Source organism: Corvus brachyrhynchos, unplaced genomic scaffold (genome assembly GCF_000691975.1).
Source record: "Corvus brachyrhynchos isolate BGI_N302 unplaced genomic scaffold, ASM69197v1 scaffold103, whole genome shotgun sequence".
Lineage (NCBI taxonomy): Eukaryota > Metazoa > Chordata > Aves > Passeriformes > Corvidae > Corvus > Corvus brachyrhynchos.
Window position 1 is genome coordinate 1,647,948 of NW_008237436.1, and position 23,805 is coordinate 1,671,752.

The 23,805-nt window shown below is 37.9% G+C and overlaps 1 protein-coding gene across 2 annotated transcripts in view; it reads left to right on the forward strand.

Moving 5' to 3' along the window:
* Positions 1-22,367, forward strand: part of TRPC4 (transient receptor potential cation channel subfamily C member 4) — a 132,968-nt gene extending 110,601 nt beyond the window's left edge. For both annotated transcript variants that reach the window (XM_008631416.2, XM_017731290.1), the window contains exons 6-11: positions 5,694-6,007; positions 8,421-8,616; positions 10,304-10,498; positions 18,894-18,935; positions 20,758-20,847; positions 21,283-22,367. In XM_008631416.2, the coding sequence (XP_008629638.1) occupies positions 5,694-6,007; positions 8,421-8,616; positions 10,304-10,498; positions 18,894-18,935; positions 20,758-20,847; positions 21,283-21,999 (1,554 nt within the window). In that variant the 3' untranslated portion in view covers positions 22,000-22,367. The remainder of the gene's footprint in view (positions 1-5,693; positions 6,008-8,420; positions 8,617-10,303; positions 10,499-18,893; positions 18,936-20,757; positions 20,848-21,282) is intronic.
* Positions 22,368-23,805: the final 1,438 nt, after the last annotated feature.

A 23,805-nucleotide genomic window follows, 5' to 3' on the forward strand; every position in this document is an offset into this window, starting at 1 on the left:
TGATAAATATTCCCAGAGTAAAATATAGTGTTTATTGCCCGTTTCAGGCTCTCTGGCTGATGCAGTAGTTAAGTAGATCGATAGTAGTTAGAGTAGCTGATGGGGTAGTGTAAAATACACCAAAATGTATAATTTCAGGATGAGAGAACTGCAAAGATAAGTCAAAGTTATTGGTTTCATTGCCAGTATTCAAATATAATGAGGACATCTTATAATTTTTGAGGGGCTATGTTTTTTTGTCTCTGTATACACATATTAGGTCTTCCTAGATTATCCAGTATATCCACATGTTAGGTCTTCCTAAATTATCCTGTATATCCACTGAAAATGCTCTCTCCTCCATAAAAATATCATCATAAATAGTGCATTATCACAAATTTTTTAAAGTACATAATGACAGATTTTAAGCAACACATTTGTTTTGATGGAGGGTTTTAGGTAGAAATGATTATGCATTAAGAAAAAATGTTAAACTTGAGCATTGGACCTAGTGCTGCTTGTTTCCAATTTTGCTAGAAATAACATACAATTTCGTATTGCTGATAATGTGCCTCAGCCACTGACATGAAGATCTAGTAGGGAAACAAATTCCTATTCAGGGCAAGAACTCTGAAGAGTATCTAAAGTACATTATTTGTCTCAACATTTACTGGCTTAATGATCACTGTGTCAGGTCTACTTTGTTCAGTAGTAAATAGGATTCTATATCCCTCCTGCCACCAGCTCTGCAGAAGTTAACATCTTCTTGCATGCTTGCATTGTAAAATGGTTTTGATTGATATTTTACCAGATTCACAGACTAAATGTCCATTTCCATAGGAAGATTAAAACCTCTCCACCCCTGAGAAATTATGGACTTGATTCCTCAGTGTAATTACCATTTTAAAGCTCTCTGCTAGGCTATCCTTCTGCCCCCTTCCTACTGCTGCTCTGAAATTCCACATAATGAATGCAAAGTTTGATGCATACATTTTAAAATAGGAAGAGCTCATATTTACATATGACCTTTCAGGAAAGGATTTAAAGTACTTTTCCTGAAATGAATATTACTTAACTTGTCTTTTTGTGACCAGAAACAAGGGAATCATCTGAGACCAAGGTCCAACAGCCCGTTAAACATTCAGGTAGCCTGATCTACATGTCTGTTTGATCTTGGTGCTTCCAGGAGATCTAGAGTTCATGTCTTTTGTTTTAATGGGAAAACAGTGATCACTCAGCTTTTTTCCTCACAAATGGTTCAGATATAGAATTTGCATTTGAATTCCTTTGAGTAAGGATCAAGAATTATTATCTTGTATTCCCTGTCTGATATCTCAAAAGCATCATATATTTGCCTTGAAACTCTACTGTTTATGTGCTGCTCAATTTGTTTTCTGCTCTTCTTAATTTTCTATTGATGTGCCATGTAAATTTCCTTCAACCACTGAGCCAATAATAGGTGTTATTTAATCAATTTAAGTGATGATTTGCCTTTTTTATGTCAAAAAGTTGTGTTTTCATTTCAAGTGGGGCCAGAAATTCATCAGGGTCACCAAACAGAGGACTGCAGAGTATCAGCGTCATGATTTACACCAAATTTAGTGCTGCTATGTTTTCTCTTACCATTTTCCCTTCCCTAGAACAATAATCATTTATTTATCCTGTGTAAAACAGAAGGACTTCAACAAACATGAGTGAGAGAACAAATACTTCAATTCTCCACGGTTTGGCTTGTTTGGGTCTGAGATACAGTTTTTATTCTTTTTTCTTTTTTTTTCACTGTTCCTGGTTATACCTAGTCTTTTTGCTACTCTTCTGTATTTGCCTTTTCACATAAAAGCTGCTTTGTTCTCTAGGGTTTTATCTTTATTATTTCTAGATTCCTTTTCAGCATTCTCTGCTCTAGTTAGTGGAATCAATAGGGATTGTTGTTAGAGACCTCTTATACTCATTATTTTCTTTATATTATTTGCTGTCTTCTTACAGTTAGTGTATTTCACAGATAATTTCCAAAATTATCTCTCAGGCCTTCACCTTTCTCACTTTTTTCTGCCAAGTACTTCCAGTCTCTTAAATTATGTTTCTTCAACACTAAAATAACAGCCATCCCTCTCTGTTTACAGCCGTGACACCTCTTGAATTCTATCCAAACATGCAGAAAGCACTTGGGCCCAAAAAAGGAAGAGTCAGTTATGCCGAAATATCACAGTTGTGCCTTTGATTTCCCTTTTACAAATAAAAGGTCATTGATCTTTTCTGAATGTTTAAGCAAATTAGTTTTGTGTCTTGATCCAGGACATCATAGGCAAAGTCCTTTTTCCTCGTCTTTCTGCTTAACATCATTTCTTGTAGAAAATATGACATTGGGTACATCTTGCAAGACTACAGCTGTAAGACAGTCTATCCCTTTTCCCAACAGTCAGTGAGGAGAAAATGAGAAAGTTAATGAACAACTCACCTCTGTGGGATATTTGCTTTCCCACTACTCTAGAAATTCTCATTTCTCTTTGCTGACTGTAAAAGTAGGCGATAGAGTGCAGATATGACTGTCCACACCTGATTTGTTAAACTTGATCCTTGCTCTCTTGGTATATCGTGTGCTATACTTATTCAGTGTCCTGTAGTTCCATGTATTTCTCAGAAGGGTATTTCCTTACATCTCCCCACTTCTGTAACTTCCCTGGAATCTGCCACTACTTGCCCTCACATAAAATATGTCTGCAGTTTGATGCTTTTGATTTTCTATCAAAAACTCAATCTCTTCCTAATTTTATATATGTTCTTTACATTTCTCCATGACTATGTTTTACTTTATTATCCCAACACACCGTGTGTCCCTAATCTGTGTATCTACGGCACTGTTCAGTACCAATCTTTGCTTGTACTGACAATTATTCCTAATTATTTAATAGGTGCAAGTTTTCAGTTGTGAGGGTTGTAAAGTGCCACGAGAATTTGCAGTAATGTGCTTTTATATCTTAGGTGTTGTCTCCGGTAACTAAATTCTGTTTTCTACTGCCTGTTTTTCATCGCTGATCTTTAATCAATCAGAACTGGATTAAAGAGCAGTAGTGGATGGGGCAGATGAGGATAATCATTAGGGAGAGGATAGTCTAATGAAGAGAGTACTGATCTATGATTCCAGCAGGTCTAGATTTAATTCACTGCTCTGTAGAGAACAAATATCACAGGTGAATTAAATGTAAGGCTGAGTAATTTGTAATTCTTTAATGGGCTGTTCTTCAGTTTTGCAGTTCTCATCCCCAAATCCACAAACCTGTCAGCCACTATGGCTGCTTGTATACAAGTAAATGACACTGTGCCAGGGATTGCTGTCAGCACTGGGACAGTTTCACAAGCACTACCAGTTGGCTGGAGAAACCCTGGCGTGGGGCCTGTGCCAGCTATTAGTGTCCGAAACAGTGCCCAGTTCCCTTTCACAGTTTGGATCATATAATCACAGAGTCATAGGATGGTATGGGTTGGAAAGGACCTTTAAAGGTCATGTAGTCCAGTGCCTCTGCAATAAGCACAGATATCTTCAACTAGATCAGGCCGCTCAGAGCCCCATCCAGCCTGACCTTGAATGTCTCCAGGAATGGGGCATCTGCCACCTCTCTGGGCAACCTGTTCCACTGTTTCACCACCCTCATCATAAAAAATTTCTTCCTATATCTAGTCCAAATCTACCCTTTTTCAGTTTAAAACCATTAGTTCATTGCTATTGCTGCAGGCCCTAGTAAAAAGTCTATCTCCATCTTTGCTATGAGGCCCCTTGAGGTACTGGAAGGCCACAAGATCTCCCCAAAGTCAGCTTTTCTCCACACTGAACTCTCTCAGCCTTTCCTCAGAGGAGAGGTGCTCCAGCCTTGTGACCATTTTCACTGTATGCCTCTGGACCCACTCCAATAGTCCATGTTTCTCCTGTACTGAGGATGCCAGATCTGGATGCAGCATGCCAAGTGGGGTATCACCAGAGTAGAGGAACAGAAACCCCTCTCTTGGCCTGCTGGCCACACTTCTTGTATAGCCCAGGATATGGTTGGTTTTCTGGGCTGTGAGCACACATCTACCAGTACCTGAACTCCATCTCCTCACAATCCCTTCATTCCCCTGACTGTCTTGGTACTGGGGGCTGCCTTGACCCAGGTGCAGTGCCTTCCACTTGGGTCTTGTTAAACCCCGTGCAGTTCCCATGGGGCCACTTCTTGACCTTGTCCCGGTCCCTCTGGATGGCATCCTGTCCTTCAGGCATCTCAGCCACACCACTCAGCTAGGTTCATCTGTAAACTTGCTAGGTGTGCACTCAATCCCTCTGTCTGTCATTAATGAAGATATTAAACAGTCCCAGTCCCAGTACAGATCCCTGAGGGGGTGTTACTTGTCACTGATGTCATCAAGCAGTTGATCACCTCTCTATGGATGCACTCATCCAGCCAGTTCTTTATCCACTGAACAGTCCACCCATCAAATCCATCTCTCATCAGTTTGGAGAAGGATGTTGCAAGGGACCGTGTCAAAAGCCTTACACAAGTCCAGACAGATGACACCTGCAGCCTTTCCCTTGGTGAAATCATGCTGGAGCTTCAAATCACCTTCCTGTCAGCCAAGCACCTTAGCACAACTTCTAGGAGGATATTTTCCATGGCTTTCCCAGGCACAAAGGGAAGGCTGACAAGCTGGTTGTTCCTAAGGTTTTAATTTCTCCCCTTTTTAAAAATGGGTGCAATGTTTCACTATTTCCAGTAACCAGGGACTTCACCTGACTGACAGGACTTTTCAAATGTGACGTAGAGTGACTTGGAAACTATGTTAGCCAGTTTCTTTAGGATTTCTTTAGGATTCCGAGGTGCATCTCATCAGGTCCCACAGACTTATGGATGTTCAAGTTCCTCAGGTGTTCCTGAACCACTCTGAGTGATTGCCTTCTTTGGAGGGCGAGTGTGGTGAAATGCTGTGATGCCTGTTTATGTTGTGTCATCTGGCCCCAGTGACACATGGAGTCCCTTTCCTTACTGCTGAGGGCATGCCCAGCAGCTCTGAAGGTTCATCTGTGTGGCCTAGAGTGGGTAAATACAGATAACACCATAGTCCCTCTTTGAAATCTGCTTTATATTATATTATCCCCTTTTTAGAGGGCTTCCTAGCATAGATTCTCTCCTCTGACATGTTCTATAAAACAGATTAATATATAAGTAAATAATGATGAGTCCGCCACAGTAGTTAAGCCTCAGTTCAAATATCTTTCATCTTCAAGAAATTTTTTTTTTGGTAGAGCTGGAACAGAAGTCACAGTTTCAGGGGTCAGACTCTTTGGTAATGTGACACATAAGCAGTTTGCCATGGTTCATTAATAAACATCTTTTTCATCATTGGTCCAGTACTAGTGATTAAGTGATATACTTACTCACTGATTGAATGTTTTCTTCCTCTTTGCCAGAGTTCTTGTGGATTTCTATCCATCACTGTCAGCCCTGCACTGTTCTCCAAAGAAATAATTTACCTCCTTGTACAGCTGGAAATTTCTATAATTCTAAAAAGCAAGGTGCTCAAAACTGTTCCTTTTGCAGTGTCAGAATTTTTAAACTTGCTTTTGCTACTGTGAAAATTTATTGTGAAATCTGAAAATTAATTGAGCAACTTATAAAGAAACTGACATGCTTGTTTATGCATAAAATCAGAGGAGTAATTTCTTCCCTTCTGCTTGTTTTCAGTATAGTGGGTTAGTTCCACGGGAGAGCTGGGACATGTGGCATCCAACCCTGGTGGCTGAAGCCCTGTTTGCAATCGCAAACATCTTTAGCTCCCTGCGCTTGATCTCACTATTCACTGCAAATTCTCACCTGGGACCTCTGCAGATATCTCTAGGAAGAATGTTGCTGGACATTTTGAAGTTTCTCTTCATATACTGTCTTGTGCTGCTCGCTTTTGCAAATGGATTGAACCAGCTGTATTTCTACTATGAGACAAATGAACCTGGCAACTGCAAAGGAATACGATGTGAAAAGCAGAATAATGCATTTTCAACGTAAGTTGCTATTTATTTCTATCCTCCCCCTCTCCCCAAATATTTTAATCACTTAGATGATGTTTACAGAAAAGAACCTTCATTTTCTATTGGTATTACAGTGGTGTCCTGACAGACACATCTAATGTTACCCGAATAAAAAAAAAATTAACATTTCATCACTCTAATAATATTCACATCATATGAAAGTGAAATCTGTACAATTCAAGATATCTGAAAAGATAAAAATTAAAATAGAGATAAGAGGAAGATAAATGAGTTTAGAAGGTACATAAGGTCACCAGCTCAGACCTTGCTCATCCAGGCGGTTGTCACTCTGCATTTCTTCCGTGTCTATCTGTGGGCATTAAATGAGTCTGGTGTTCTAAAACATGAAGATTCCTTGCAAATGTGATAGGCTATGAAAAAACATGCAGTCCAAGATTCTACTGACCCTACTCCACACAATCGAATTTCTAATTTCTGTTAGAAGCTATTTCTTTTTCTTTCACTTTAAAATCAATCTTACTTCATTCTGGTTTTTAGTTCATCTACAGTACCAAAACACTGCCAAGTGAACACTAATTCTCCTTCACCTTCCAACCTGAATCAAACTCCTGCTATAAATGTTCATTCCCTATTAACTTCTGTGTATCTAGGCTGTTTTAAAAATGTATTTATTACCAATGTCTTCCTTCTTAGAGGAAATAATTTTATAAACATAGCGGCCTTTATATCATCCTAATCAAGTAACTTTTTGCAGGCACAGCGTATTTTTGTTGTATATTAATAACACCTATGCAGGTCTAAACTCTGTGTGATCTGAACAGGAAAGCACATGGAAATTTTTCAGAGCTCAGCATTGAGGAAAGCAATATTCATCTGGGAAATAGTGGGGACTAGTGGCACTAGTGTCAGAAGGTGGTGTCATGGCAAACTGTGATGCTTTATGTGTTCCAAACTTTTAAGGAGCAGAGTCTCACCAGGACTATTCTTATGACATGATAATGTAGCTGAACACAGAACAAAGGTGGAAGTTTTTCAAGCTATCTAGGTGCAGAGGATTATTTTTTAAAGTTCATCATTGTTACTAGCTTCCTAGCTGTTCTACAAACTTCTCTAAGGGAATATCATATGCTTTAGGTATAAAAGCACAAGTTACTTTTGAGAGCAGTGTGCTTCTCTTTTACATGTCTCCCTTCTTTATAAAACAAAACACATGCTAATGATAATAATTTCTTTCTAATTATTCAACTCTTTTTATCTCAGCGGCTCTCAACAAACCAGAATTGCCTAATATGAGGATACCATACTTTTTTCAACATCCTGGTGAAACACAATCATTGAGTTACTTTTAGATCCTTATTCTACCCCCTATAGTTAAAGCAAAGGGTCAAAATACTTCAAAAGAAGGTGTCCAACATAAGATCTCTGAAACTATATTTATCTCGCTGAAGTTTGAACAAAATCAACCTTTTTCTTGCAGGCTTATTTATAGATTCTGTATTGTATATCTAGAGGCTCAGATTTGAAACATTAGGCCATTGTTTCACTAGAAATATATTCCCTCTTGTCACGATCCACTAATACAAGCGAGGGTCGTGATGGTTTGTTTATAGATCTCAGAGTGCAAAAGGACACAAGGGATTGCAGTTTTAATCAGAACAGTGCACCTTCATTAAGTGCCCACAACATGGTAATGCAGTAGAGAAAGAGAGAGAGAGATAAGGAAAACAAAGTAAAAGGGTAGAGAGGAAGAAAAAGGGGGGTCAATAGCTACCAGGAGACGAGATGAAGTCCTCATGGTCTTCTGCCAATAGATTTCGTCTTCTTTCCATGGGGAGATCTCATCTTGGTTAATTTAGGAAGTCCCTTTATAGACCTTTTCAAAAGCGAGGGGCAACTGGCCAAGAAGTGGGGAAATCTACAGCCGTTGTTATGGGGCCCGTTGCCTTGGGAAATGGGTACAGGACAGGTGTACAGGACAGGTGTACAGGACAGGTGTACAGGACAGGTGTACAGGACAGGTGTACAGGACAGGTGTACAGGACAGGTGTACAGGACAGGTCATTCGTTTCCACTTCAGCGCAGTCCTGGGCAGCAAGAACGGCACAGTCCATTGTGACCTGCACTAATTTTCCTCAGGAATGCGTACCAGTTCCCAGTGGGCACACCCGCAGGCAAAACACTTGGCAGACACCCCACCTCAGCCAGGCCAGGACTCCTGTGCTCAGTCTCTGTCCTTGGCGATGATTGTGAGGCAGATGAGGGATCTTTGGACCGTCTCTTACACCTCTATGTTGGCTGTATTGTGATAAGTGTCATTCATCTCAGTCAAGTCAAGAACTTTTGTGTGTTTTGGGAGAAACTGAACAATCTGAAAACTGAATGTGTTGTTATTATACAGCTATTCCTTCTTGGTCATGTTTTTCAGGTTATTTGAAACACTGCAGTCATTATTCTGGTCTATATTTGGACTCATCAATCTCTATGTGACCAATGTGAAAGCGAGGCATGAATTCACTGAATTTGTTGGGGCCACCATGTTTGGTACCTATAATGTAATATCTCTGGTTGTTCTACTCAACATGCTAATAGCCATGATGAATAACTCTTACCAACTCATTGCTGTAAGTTATTCCTTTTTTTTAGATCATTTATAATATATACCCTCTCCCTGTTCCTACATTCAGTTTTTCTGGCAGTAAAACATTTCAAGGCAGGACATTGGGACAAATACTGTGATTTACTCTAATTCTTTTGCAGTGTTTGGGAGGGACAAAGAAGCCAAACCCGAGCTGGGTTGGGTAGAGGGAAATTTCCCCACAACACCAAATGGGGAAGAGGTGACCCTGATGAAGAAGCCAGCTCGTGGGTTGAGAAGGGTGTCCTGATGCTTCTGGCAAGTGACATGGGCTACAGCCCTGCCCAAGCTACACTGTGCAGGACTTCTCATTAGAAAAAGATTGCCCAGGATTGTTCTGTCTCTGCTTCATTTTTAATACATTATATTTATTAGCCTTTGAAAGGCTGCTGCTTTTTTTGTTTGTTTGTTTTTTTAATCTAGCATGGATATACAGTTAACAGAAATTGGGTGCCCATGTTCTAAGGACAGTTTTGGACCCATTAGCTGTTCAAACAAAAGGTCATGTCTTCTCATTAAACAGTGTCCTGTTTCCTTCCTTAATGAAGACTGTCTTTATCCTTACCAGAGCTATTGGCATAGTTTTATTTCTCAACTGTCTATTGAGGAGACTAAGGAAAATAAACACTGATTCATCACAAGATAATTCAAATATGATCATGCAGAAAGCAAATAAAAGAAAGCTCCGCAGTCTTTAAGATTTTAAAATGTGCCTTTTTGTTTTTCCAATCTGGAAATTACAAGTGTTTCCACAAAAGAAAAACTGACCACCTGTGTTTGACCACCTGTAACTCTAGTTGTCAAAGTTTGGTGAACAATATCACAACATAGTACCACTCACCAAAACTTGGGCTGTAGGTAGTATACTTTTCCTGCTACAACTTCTAAGTTGGTGCTTTTGTTACTGTATGGCCAGGGCTAGACCTGTAGCTGAACTTCTTGGCTATCCAAATTAGTGATTTAAACTTCTTGTTCATCTGCTAGGATTTAGAGATCTTTACATGGACTTTAGCTTTCATTTTCCCAAAATTTTAAGAATTATACAATACTATATAGTTTCCAAAAGAAATAAAATTGCAAATAAAAATAAAAATCCAGACCACAACCTATGCCAAATATAGAATTTTGAAGTAGTAGGGAAAAAAAAAAGATACTTGACTCAACAGTTTTAGTAGCCTCATGATTTGTTGGATAGCCTTTTTGTGAATTTTGGGAACTGGTAATTTCTAAGAAAATGCAAGAGCCTTACTGCCTTCTTAAAGCTGCTGCAGAGCAGCGTAATTAGACTGATCTATGTGGAATAATGGTGAGCTGCTATTATAACAAAATGTTTTTTCCAGAAATGTAGTATTTCTCTGCTTGTAATTACGCTTTCTGTTTTTTGAGAGACTTTCAATAATTTAACAGCTTGTAACAGTGAAAGAAGTGCTTATAAGTAGATATATACTTTACATATTGAACATCTCTTTACTGATGTAAAGCAGTTTAGTGTTAAAGGCCTTTGCTTTGTGTTAAAGGCCTTCTGTCCAAAGAAGATAGCACTATTTTAACAGGACAATTCATTAGTATTTCAAGGTTGTTCTAGTTTCAGTTTTTTGCGATTTTTGTAGGGGTTTATTTCGCCTCCTCAATTACATCAACATCTGTGCTGCTGATTTGTTTCTTGTGTGCAGGATCATGCAGACATTGAGTGGAAGTTTGCTCGAACAAAACTCTGGATGAGTTACTTTGAAGAAGGAGGAACTCTGCCCACTCCTTTTAATGTCATACCAAGCCCAAAGTCTTTGTGGTATCTGATCAAATGGTTATGGAGACACCTTTGCAAGAAAAAAATTAGAAGAAAGCCTGAAAGTTTTGGAACAATAGGGGTAAGTTGTGTGGTTTACTCTGCCTGTAGTCCTCCTCTTTGCTATATAGATGAGTTTTTGTCAGCCTTATAGAGCATCTGAACCATCAAATAATGTGCATATGAATAATTCTAGCAGTGAATGTTTACTTTTTACATTCATGTCAATGTATTTGAAGAGAAAGCATCATCATATCCCTGTACAATGACAGTATGAACCATGACTGTGCTTCATCTACAGATACTGCAAGAAAGATTAGGGGCAATACAAAAATCAAATATATATGCTTGTCTGCCAGTGTCAGAATTGGTCGCTAATCCCTAGCTCAAGCATCACAGTTCAGGTATAATTGAATACCACGAACCACAGACTCATGTATGAAGTATTCATCATGGGATATTTTCTGTGTCTCTGTCTCTCAACATGTAGTGAAATGGGTTTACCATAAAAGCACTCTTACCAAAAGCTGTTCTCGTTAAAAAAAACATTTTGAAAGGTAACAGCATTTACTTGGACTTGTTTTCTTGAATTTACAGGTAGAGTTATTTTAGAATCACATTCTGAAATCATACCATATTTTGATACTGCTTATTAACAGTGATATTTCTAGGGAAAAAAAAAAGAGGGGAAAAGACACACAAGGCAACCAAGAATAGTCCTGCCCCTGGATTCAGCAGATGCCTGTGTAATATCTCAGCCACTTACTTTCTCTGGTAGCTGCAATGGGTAAAGCAGATTTGAATTTTTCCCTCCTAACTTCATCTGCTTGAGATACCTCAGTCAGCAACACAGTTTTTCTATACTGACAGTGCAAATATTCAGGCAACATCCTAACCCACCAACAACTAATTCTCTCTAGTTATGTTTTCTTCATTTCCCATTAGCAAGTCAGTACCTCAGTAACTAGACTGAATTTAGCCAGCTCCAGCATGAAGAAGACAATTTGGGGTAAGATGTGGATAATGGCACTTTCTCTATACCATAGGGATTTGATGAATATAAGTGTTTCAAGTCTGTTAGGAACTCAGATAGCCAAGCATTAAGTGAGAATATGAGAGTCAAATGTGGGTAAGGGGGAAAAGAAAGGGGTATAGTCCTTGTGCTATTGATTCTCCTAAAAAAAACTTCCATCCATTTCAAAGAAGTCAGGGATATGATACAATTCTTTGATGGACCCTTACTATATCAACCTTTTCTTTGTATTACTTTGCCATTTCTTGATAAATGAGTAATAAGTTTTTCCTACCTATTCTGCTGTCATATCCTGGAATGCAGCTTAATGTCTAGATGTACTTGGAGGCACAAGTTCACATGCATGTACAGATCTATGGTAAAGAGGAAGACTGACATATAAAACTAATTCACAATTACTGTACTGATAAATGGATTTTCTCCTCTTTGTAGAAAGCTTCAAATCAGGCTTATTGCAATATACTGATATTGTTGGCCAGTATCTAAATTGTGAAAGCAAAATTTTTTCACTTAGCTGTCATATTTGTACATATAGGAAAGAAACAGCCAGGAAAAGAAGCTAATAAGCATGAGGGTGGCATTGAAACAAACCAGTAATGAACTACAAGAAACACACACTGAAAAAAAAAAACATTAAGTGAAGAAAAACTAACAGTGATTCATATAGAAATTTTAAAAAGAACATGAACTAGCAAGAATGGTGAATAATTTTAAGACCAAAACATCTCTGTGAAATATAGGAAGTGAAAAAAGTAAGTGCAGAGACCAACAGAAGGAGAAACTGTGAGATGTTGTTAGAAAAAGTCAAGAGAGAGAGAGTGATGTACTTGTGCGTGTGAGATAGTGGGCAATGCTTCTAGGCATTTGTTAAACATTTGGTAGGGATGATTAGCTAGTGTAAACTGAGAGAATGATATTAAAATTAATGGTATGAAGCCAGTGTATAGCAGAGGGTTGATTAACACAATCTCCCTGTTTGACTGAGGCAGATACAGAATACCCTTATACATCCCAGCTAAACCTTCAGGACAATATTTCTTGACAGACCTTCCATCTGGGATAAGGAAATATTTTTTCCTTTTTCTTACCCTCTCAGACTGTATATCTGGGAGTAAACTCATTCCTGGATCTGTGGAATAATAAAGAAAGATATGGGGTGCTCCCCACCCTATGCAGAATGGCTTGGTGAGCAAGGGGATTCAGAAATATCATCTCTACTTCCTGTACCTACCTCTTGCTAGGGTACATTAATACCACCTTCGAGAAACCCACAGCTTAGATTTGGGAAAACTGGGGCAGCAAAGGGTCAAAGGGTAGGGAGTCTATGCACCAAGCCACTTGAGAATTTTTCCAAATAGAATTTTCTTTTTTTCTTTTCTTTTCTTTTCTTTTCTCTTTTCTTTTCTTCTTTTCTTTTCTTTTCTTTTCTTTTCTTTTCTTTTCTTTTCTTTTCTTTTCTTTTCTTTTCTTTTCTTTTCTTTTCTTTTCTTTTCTTTTCTTTTCTTTTCTTTTCTTTTCTTTTCTTTTCTTTTCTTTTCTTTTCTTTTCTTTTCTTTTCTTTTCTTTTCTTTTCTTTTCTTTTCTTTTCTTTTCTTTTCTTTTCTTTTCTTTTCTTTTCTTTTCTTTTCTTTTCTTTTCTTTTCTTTTCTTTTCTTTTCTTTTCTTTTCTTTTCTTTTCTTTTCTTTTCTTTTCTTTTCTTTTCTTTTAAAAACCCAAAATCTGTAAACCCCAAACATTTTAATTAGTATATTTCAGTTTCAAATAAGCCTTTGTCAGGAAAGACTTTACAGCTTCAGGATGAAATTTCTTTTTGAAGAAAGGAGAAGCTGCCATGTAAAGCAAATATCTTGGCCTGAGTAGACCCAGGTTTACTTCTGTTCTCCAGTGGATATTTAATTATCTACCCCAAGCATAAAAGCTATAATAGAAATTTCCTGTCAAGATCTCTAAGATACTGCAGGGGCTAAGGTTCTCTCTTGGGACAACAGAAGAGAGGGAGCTGAACCTAACTTCCTTATGATTTGAATGTGAACCACTAATTACTGAACTGTTTGGGAGTGGAGCACATCAGCGAGGGAGAGATGTGGGACATTTTTAGTTGACTTCTGCAAATTTTTTTTTACATTATTTGAAAGTGGAACCCCCAAAGCATGTGGGATAGTAGGGCCATATCCATCACTGGTTTCCCCTGCAGAACAGATTCTTAGTTGGAATTAGAGCTGAAACCCCTCTGAAGCAGAGAGCTCACCAGCAGAGCCATCATGGCAACCACACTTCCAGCTGCCTGAAAAAAGTGAGTGGCTGTGGCTGACCAGGCAGATTCAGTCCACCATATGAGCATCTCATAAAACTGCAAAATTCTTCAGCTAATTCCTCAGCATAACACAAGCCCCATTAGGGTTACATGAATTTGGAACATTTTGCAATTTCCAGGCCCAGTTATTCACCCAAGCTCCAAAATAGAGTAAGATGTGTGTATGCACTCTGTGCTCTGATTTCCACATAAGATAGACGCAAAACACCACCTGAGCACTGTTAACTGGACATTCCCCAAGAGGTTAAATCATCAGTCAACAAATGGGCACACCATGGTGATCTCATAGTTTGTCCTGGGGGAGTGTACTTCTTTCTAGTTTTCACAAACTTCCCATCACCCACAGCTCAGCCTTGATTTCCTAGAACTTTTTCAATTGTCCCAACAAGCTACATCACAAATTAAATTTAGAACCTCTATGCCCTTTCAACCAAAAGTAAATGAACCGTTTTCTCTGTCTTTTGTTCAAGGATCTCAGATGATTCCAGCTCACTTGTATCTCCCCTGTAATAACTTTGGCCTCTGAGCTACAAGATCAGCTTTGTTGGGATCTACTCCTTTTCACTGAGTCCTGTGTTATAAACTCTGGCTCCTTCCCTACAACCAGTACTGGGAGAGAAAAAAGTACTATAAACTGATTTTCTTATATTGGCTGTATGTATGGATGGATGCCACATTGTCTGTAAGACAGAACTCAGATTTCAAAACATTTTGTTCTGAAATTTCTAAATGTTAACTTCCCTATTAGGAAGCACTAATCAACAGTGACATGCTATGGTGTTTTCCAGTAGAAAAAGCAATAGTGCGCATCCAAAGAGTGAGTCAGTGCTAGAGGATACAAAATAGATGATAGAAGAATGGAGCTGGCAAGAATTATGCATGATCTCTGCAAAAAATCCTCAGTACCAAAAAGCCAGGAATTATAAACTAGGACTGAATCAAGGATCAATCCATATGTGTCAACAATCCACTCTCAAATTTATATATGTATACACTTGAGAGTTCAGTATATGCAGGCAGAATGTGTAAAGAAAGGGTTCAGGGTCAGGATAGTTTACAGCACACATTCTAGTGAAATGATTTATCTGGCCCATAGGAAGAAGAGAAATGCCAGTAAAAATAAGTATGACATGGTTGCTTGGGAGGATCATCTACATTGCTGTTTATAACAAAATTATCTTGGGCAAGAGCACGGTCTGTAGCAATGTGAGGTGCTTCTGAAAAAAGCCAATTAATTTGCTTCTTTTTGGATGTTGGTTCTGTGGTTCTTCTGTTCTTTGTTGTAGTGGGACAGCTGAAGCAGTGGGTGGTGAAGTTAAGGGGAGGTTTTTCAAGGGAGAGGCTTTTTCTCCAAAGCAACCTGGTGCCCAGCATGTTAATGGCAGCTTCTCTAGCCACAGCTTCAGCTGAGGGAAGGACAGGATGGTACATGTGATTTACTACTATTTCAGCTCTGCTATGAATTAGACAGAGCTCTTCTACCATTCAGAGTTCAGCACATTTTTATATTCTGTCATTTTGACATATCCCAGGTATGCAGCATTTTCTTCAGCTATTATCAGTTATCTCCTGCGCTTAAAACTCTGAAATAAGTGTGTGCTGCTCTTTACATATCTATATCATCTATATCTATATCTATATCTATCAGTTCCATTAATTTTGTTAGCTCACCTTTGCAAAAACCAGATTAGTAATATAATTCTATTGATTAGGCTGAGGTTTTCCTGACTGCACAAGGCTTATAGGTGTGTCAAGGCTAATCCTGCTGGCCATCTGAAATCCACTACTATTTCAGAAAAAAAAGATATATGGGAAAAGAAATCCTAGTCCCACCGGAACAAATTGTACTGTTTTCCTCAAATTGCATTCTACATTATATCTGATCAGTCACCAAAAAATGTTTTCCTTACAATTTTAAGTATTTCAGAAGAGAAAATGGAAAGGATTGCCAGGGATAACTTTGGTAATTTTTTTTTTGTGCATCTGATGTTTAGATAAACAGGTGCCTCTTTTCTAGCTATACAGATTTTTATGCCATTTTCCGAGCAACCCACATGGTTTTATTATCATTTGTCACAGAAAATCTCATTTTCCCTTCTCCTATTCTTTTTTCACCCAGTGGAAAATGATGCAATTTCTAAGTCAGTGTAAGCATTTTGTATTTTCTCTGTAATGTATGTTGTTGAAAGTTGAGCAAAGAAATAACACCTTCCATCTGGTGTGGAAATCAATAATTTGGAGTGTTCTTTGTATAGCCAAGAACCATTTCATGGAGAAACCTCTCTGTCAACACAAATAAGTTCTAACCCTTTAAAGGTGATGCTTCTATTCAAGATGAGGAATATATGCCACAACTTCAGACAATAGTTTAATTTTCTGGACCTTTATGACTAAGCAGTTTAAAGTCAAATGCAGACATTAGATTTGTATTCCTGCATTATGAAAGATATAATTTTTATAAAACACATCAAAATAAGTAATAAAATTTTATTAAATTTTTGACTGCTAAAGAAATATTCTTTCCAAACAGTGCAAATTACTAGGAATGGCATAAACAGGAAGACCAAAATAATTATTACTACTAGTGGAGCTACTATTAAGATTTTCTAAAGGATATTAGTGCCCCCTTTTGGAAAGTGACAACAACATCCCCATCAATTTCATTATTGCATTCAACATGGTCCTCATAAGAGTGTTTCCCCCCCGTTGCTATTTTTATTCAAATTTAACTTATCCCTTTGCCAGCCATAATTTTCAACTTCTTCATGCACATAGCACAATGGTTACTTGAAACAAATTTTGAACCACAAATTAGACTGTAACTGAGTAGAGAAAAGCAGACCAGCTGAGAACTAAATAAGGACAATATGAATGTTAATGACATTTTATTTCTAGTGAATAGCATGATTTTCAGATGTGTTTAGGCAAAGATTCATTCTGCTTTCAAAAGGAAGCAAAAGATGACTAGGAATTGGAGACAGAACCTAAACATTTAAACGGGAGATAGAGAACTGTTTGGGGATATTAAATTTGATAGGTTACATGTATGTGTAATTCCCTGTGAAGTATATATGTGGCTGTGCATTAAAACATACAATTAAATTAATTTTCTTTCAGCTTCTCGGTGGTATGGATTGAAAACAATTAAGTGCAGTAGAACTGTTCTGACACATTATTACAAATAAATCTTTTCACATAGTTATCCCAAATTGTGCTTGTTGGCATTGCATTGAGTGGAAAAGCAACAGCCTCTCTTTCTGTGAGCTTCCAAATTGGTTGCAGGAAAAAAGATAAACGTTATCTAGGTAGTTCTTGTTGCAGATACAGAATTAAACCTATGTATTTATTTCACATTTCACTGTAAAATGAAGCAGAGCAGACAGCAGCTGCAGGAAGTATTGTGCAAGTCAAAAATCAGCATTTCTTTTACTTATAAGAGTTATTCACATTTTCTTAAGTGTGTTTCAAGTACACCCTAAAGTGTTTTTCCCTTCACCTGTGAGTCAGATCTGTTGTTGAGAGCTCGCTCAGCCACGGACTCCCTTAGTGCTCTCTCAGCAGAATGAAACATCTCCACCGTGTGGTCAACTGAAGTCTGATTTTTTTTTTCTAAAAACCGGCTAAGTTAGGGTGTTGTGAGGGTATGAGCCTTCCCACGGCTGCATTGTCCCCTCTGGCCCTGGTGATGGGCAGGCTCGCCCATTCCTCCATCCTTAAACACAAGAAATACCCATTTTCTCTTTGAGGAGGCATAGATGGAGAAATAAAATCTGGGAAAATACTGAAGAAAATATTCTCATGTACAAAGCCCTACCCCACAGTGGCTGTTCAGACTGATTAGGAAATAACGATTTTCCCCCTTTCCATTATTTTTTGCCAAGCCCAGCCACAAAGCCACTGCATCCCTCAAATTAACTGCAATCAAGAAATCAACCTTGAAGTGTAAACTGACTCCGAGTACAGGGAAATGGTTCATCACTTCTTTCAAGTAAAAAAAAAAAAAATTACAAAATTACTAACCATGCCTGCCTTACTATGCAACTGAGGTCAATTTTTACAAGTCCCTTGGATGTCTTTTCACCCTGATTTAAGCTGCTGTTAAGTGATCTGTTTTGTAGAAATACAATCAGTAGTCAGACACATTATTTTCTTGTCAGCAGCAGATGTAAGAGTCCAAGCTAAAACTGTATTTCTTTCACCAGTTAGGGGTAACTAATTAGATGATGGAGATATGTTACTCATTATGCAATTGACGACAAAAGGAATTCAAGGAAAAAAATAATTCAGGCCATTTTTTCCCATCTTCTTCTGGGCAGCTCTTAGATATGGCAGCATAATCTAGTACAACACCTGCTTGAAACCTGGGCTATTCTTTCATCATACCACGCTTCTTTTTGCTGCTCCTTTTCAGAGTTACTGTCCCTTTTACCTTCCCTCCTTATCAACACCAAACTGCATTGAAAGCTGTTTCTTTCTTCCATTCACATCTCTATGACTAAGTGTTTTTAACAGAGAACTAAGTGGGAACTTTCTCATTAATACAGTTTAATAGTGCAGATTTTGGTTAGTTTTATCTTAAATGAGACTTTAGGAGCCATAGCAAGTGTGTTGCTAACACCCTGGCTTTATGAACCCCACTGTATTGATGATTTTCCAGACAGAATTTCCCTTCCTGTAACTCATGTCCATTGACTCCAGTTCTTTCACTGTGTACCTCCAAGAAAAATATAACTTGACTCAAGTCAAGCTTTTTTCAGTTCAGTAAAGTATGCTTCAGTCTGTGCAAATGAGTGACATGATCCATTGTTCCTCTTCTATCTCAGATCATTGACCTTGGGGCTCTGCAGCCTGTGACCTGGCTGCTCCACCACATCCATGTGATGGAGGAATAAAAGAATTTTGACGAAAATGTAGAAAATACATTTTGCCTTCCCCACAGCAGCCTTCTCATTTCTATAAACCAAATGACAGGCTTTTTTCCAACACTGTCATTTTTCAACAGATTTTGAACTTTTTCTCTCAGCTTGCTAGATACCATATAATGCACAGGCCTGCTGTTTTCTGTGGTTAAGTATTTAATTTCTAGACAGGGATTAATTTTTTTCTTTTTCTTTGTTTCTATTTTTCAGAGACGTGCAGCTGACAATTTGAGGAGACATCATCAATACCAGGTACAGGCCTATGTTTGTTCTTTGGGCAATTGTTTTTCTATGCCTCCAGAATGTCTTCATGAGGAAAAAAAAAAAAAAAAAAGGAAGAATTTTATGAGAAAGCAGAAATGGAAAATAAAAGGAAAAAAACATAAAATCTGTAGTTATTTCATCTTCAGCAAACAAGCTTAATATTTTTGATGTTCAAAAAAAACATTTGAGAAGTATAATTGTCTTCTTTTTGGAGAAAAAAGGATATTTTCTAGAGCAATAACATGCTATCCAGTATTTTGCCCACTGTAACATGGATTGCCTTTAAAAAAAGCAAATACCCACCTCCCTGCCAGGAATAATCAGGACCATATGGGCAGCTCACTGACATGCTCCATCAGAACCTGCTCTTCATCTCTCCAGCTTTAGTTGCCCCATAGACAGCTTCCTTAATAACCCCTCTGCCTAGATCCCCTGTAAGCAGTTCTTTTTCATCCTTCCTTCTTCAGCATCTATTTTTCTTTTTAGATTATTATTACACAATTAATCATTTTCAGCTTTATTTTGAGTTTTTGTCATGTTAAAAGGGCTGCAAGTTAAACAAGGTGTGAGCTGTAGGCTTGGTAGTTAATGAATCCCATAAAGAAAATAACTAGGTAAGCTGGGACTTTTCCAACCTGAAGAAGAGGCAGCTGTGGGGAGTACAACAGGGATCTATAAAATCCTGGGGAAGGTGAACACAGAACAGCTGCTTGCCATTAATCTGCAAACTGAATACCACACATGTACTACACTGCATTAGTGAGGCTGTAGGCAGCCTTTTGATGGAAGTGATTATTCTCCTTCAGCCCTCACTTGTGAGACTGTATCTGGAGCAATATGTCAAGTCTGGGCCTGTAGTGGTAACCTATGACAGGGCCCCACACTACAAGAGAGATGTTAAGAAACTGGAAGGGATCCAGCAAGGGACCACCAAGATGGTTAGAGGATTCTCATAAAATAAGTTCAGATTTCAGCCTGGAGTAGGTTAGTGGGAATATAACTGCTGTCTTAAATAATGTAGTGGGTGGTTAGAGAGAAGGAGCCAGATTTTTCTTTGAGGTACAATGCAAAAGACAAAATGGACACAAGTTGCAGGAAGGGAAATTCCGTAAGGTAAGGAGAATTATCTTCACAGTGAGGGTAGTAAAGAACTGGAAAATGTTGCTCAGGAAGGCTGCAGCATCTTCACCCGTGGAGATATTTAGCACTTGACTGGTCATGGCCCTGAAATGACTCAGACAGCCTTCAGGCATCTCTTTCAACCTAAATAATTTCTAGGATTCTTAGAAGACAACAATGGAAACTACCAGACCAAAGGTTAAAAATAAAACCCCAAATGGAATCTTACTCCATACTATGGAATTCATTGGCAGAGGACTTCTGAATGCTGAAAGTCTGCATTAGTTCAAACTCATAAAAAAGCTTGTCACAGCCAATTAAACCTAGAACTATCATTTTTATTCAGAAAGTCACTGCATCTCACAGCATGGGAGGCTTGAGAGAGAATAGCTGGAAATACAGTTGTACAACCACACCAGACTTGCTCTCCTCAGGAGGCATTGGCAACTGCTCACTGACAGGCTGCAAATTACTGGCAGGAGACATACCTTGGGTCAAACCCAACCTTGTAGTTCCCAGGGTAATAAGCATTAGTAGTTTCCATCAAAAAGCAAAACATATTTTCAAACAGACCTAAGATTTGCGTAGTTTTTGTCATGTTCCTAAAGCATGAAAAAGCCCAAGCAGAGCCTGTGAGTGTAGGTTTAGTAAGTAATACCAAGAAAGCTAACACAATACTTCATATTTTTAGGAAGTTATGAGAAATCTGGTTAAGAGATATGTTGCAGCAATGATAAGAGATGCCAAAACTGAGGAAGGATTGACAGAAGAAAATTTTAAGGTATGTGTTTATTTTTATGTTTATAAGTATATTAGTAATTTAGTAAGATATTTTAAGACTGTGAAGCATATTACTCACACTCAGTTATTCAGGTAGCATATAAATCAACCTTGAAGATGCCAGGTATGCCAACATCCAGACAGTAAAGTTTATTCCTGTTCCCCAGTATAAGCCCTCTTTTCTCTTTTCTTTTCTTTTCTTTTCTTTTCTTTTCTTTTCTTTTCTTTTCTTTTCTTTTCTTTTCTTTTCTTTTCTTTTCTTTTCTTTTCTTTTTTCTTTTTTTTTTCCCTTTCCCTTTCCCTTTCCCTTTCCCTTTCCCTTTCCCTTTCCCTTTCCCTTTCCCTTTCCCTTTCCTTCCCTTCTCTTCTCATTTCAAAAGGAAAAGTCAAATTATCTTTGATGTCCTGACATTTCATCTTTCTTCCTAATTTTTAGGAGTTAAAGCAAGATATTTCCAGCTTTCGCTTTGAAGTCCTGGGTTTGTTAAAAGGAAGCAAGCTTTCCAATTTGCAGACTGCAAAGATGAGCAAAGACACTGCTTCTCTGTCAGAAAATGAAGAAAATAGTGAGAGTGAAGGAAACAAAAAAGGAAAGAAGAAACCCTTCAGCCTTTTTGACATAACAACGATGATTCACCCACGATCAGCCAATATTGCCTCTGAAGGTCATAATGTAAGCAATGGCTCAGCAATGATGGTGTCAGAGTCCACTCAGGAGAAACAAAAGCGTGTGAATTTTGTAACAGACATAAAAAATTTTGGGTTGTTTCACAGACGATCAAAAACAAACTCTGTGGAGCAGAGTACAAATAAAATATACACCGTTTCTGAAGAAGTTTCCCGTCAACAGGCAGAAGAACAATGTGAGAAAACTGATGAACTGGAAGAGGGAGAATTGACCATGAACTGTGAATTAAACATCCAAAGTCCTGGCAAAAAATGCATGTTAGCTGAGTCGCAAAAGAACAGCGAGTCTTTGGATTCACAGGAAGAGGGAAGTATTTGTGTTTCAGAAACAGAGAAAATGGAGTTACAGAACTCAGAACCTGCCACTCTGCAGAATCAGCTGGACAAGGCATTGGACATTAGCATTGACTCTGATGGGAAACAGGAAACAATTGTTCAGGGTGACTACGTGATAACAAGGTTGTGATGCTTACAGGAGGAAGCATTTACAAATATATATATTTTGCATAGTGCTTTTGGGGGGGTGTTTTAAGAATTATATTAGCTAATGCAGAATTACACTTTATAGTACTCAACCGTGGCACATGATCTTGTAACATAGTAGTCAAGAGAAAGAAAATATGAGGACCTTCTGTTTTGTAGCCTGCTTTAGCTTTCACGATTTGTTTTACATTTTTTAATAAATGGAAGCATCTTGTATTCTTGTACTGTTGCAATAACCCACAGAAACTTTTTAGCTATCTTTTTCAATTACAAAAAACGGAATTTCTCTCATATGATAGTTGACTCCTATGATAAATATTTTTCTATGCAAATAAAAAGTAGCTTAAGAGACTTGTAAGCTTTTATTTAACTTTGTAGGTTCTTGAAAGATTCTGGGTACCATAATAATCATATGTGGCTCCTGCCAGCATAATTCATGTCAAGCTATTAGAATCATTTATTTAAATAGCTAGAAACTTATTTGTGTCAAAATCTATACAGAATCAGAAGATAAATTATATTCTTTTATTTATTGAAGGAATACGAATACCTGTAAATTATGAAAAATCAGTCTATTTGATTATTTAATTACAGCTTTTCCCTCACAGCAAGAGAAGTATGATTGTCATGATACCATTGTTAGAAACGCATTTGCAAGTTTTGAAGACTGTAAGAATGTTTCTTATAGGAAAAGAAATATCTGCGGCTTACTAAAAATTGATGATGGATTACTCCCCAAGAATCCTTAATCACCACAGCTACTGCTTCTTCAACCATTTGTTTTTCCTAATGAGGACAACCTATGCACTTTAATATTCAGTTGCTTATTAGCTTTTGCCTTCACAATATACCTGCATTTGCTAAGGGAAAGATACGTTAGGAATAAATAAGCATACAGTGATCCCCTGAGTACTTGAATAAATATGTCAATTTGTTGAGAAGTTTTAAAAAGCACGCCTTAAGAGAGTTTCTTTGACAGTTTCACAGTTTGGGGAACCTGATTGGATGTTTTATAATAGATACCAAAATGTATAAAGAAAGCCTAACTGTATTTTTCATAACTTATGAGTGACTTACTGTCTTAGTTAAAACCAGTATTTTTAAACTTAAACAGTCTGGGTTTTTTAATCATTGGCTGGTGTCCTACATTATTAAAAATGTCATTTTACAGCTGGCATAAGGATGACCACCCCCAACTTTCAACAGTACCACAAAAGTGTGGTTATTTCATTCTTAACTTCCCCAGCCCCGCTATGATAGATTTTTTAGTTCATATTAGCATGTATTAAGGAACTTCCAGATGCATAGAGTACATTTACATTTCAGATGGAATCTATCCCATGTAAACTGTAGGACCTGACCTAAAGCCATATCATTCTGGATCTAAACTGTCCTGGTACTGAACCATGTTTTGGAAATCCAGGCAAACCCCTCTCATCTCTATACTTTTAGGTGAGTTTTTCAGCTCTACTTTACACATGTGCTACTCTCTCTGATCTCATATATTGAAAGCTTCCTTCCTCCACACCTGTTTGTGTCATGGCAGATATAGTTAAACCAAAATGGAAAATATGAGTCACAATTGGAAAATAGTTTGTATAGCTTTGCAACAATGTGTTCAAATCATATTTGATTGGATGGTTTCCATCTTGGCCTCTTGACTGCTCTGTAGACCCTCTCTCCTTCACGTCTCTATCCTTGTCCACCTTTAGATTGTAAGCTCCTTGGGGCAGGGCCTGCAGCTTTTCTGTTTGGAAAGCACCTGAATTATTACAAGTATAAAAAGAAA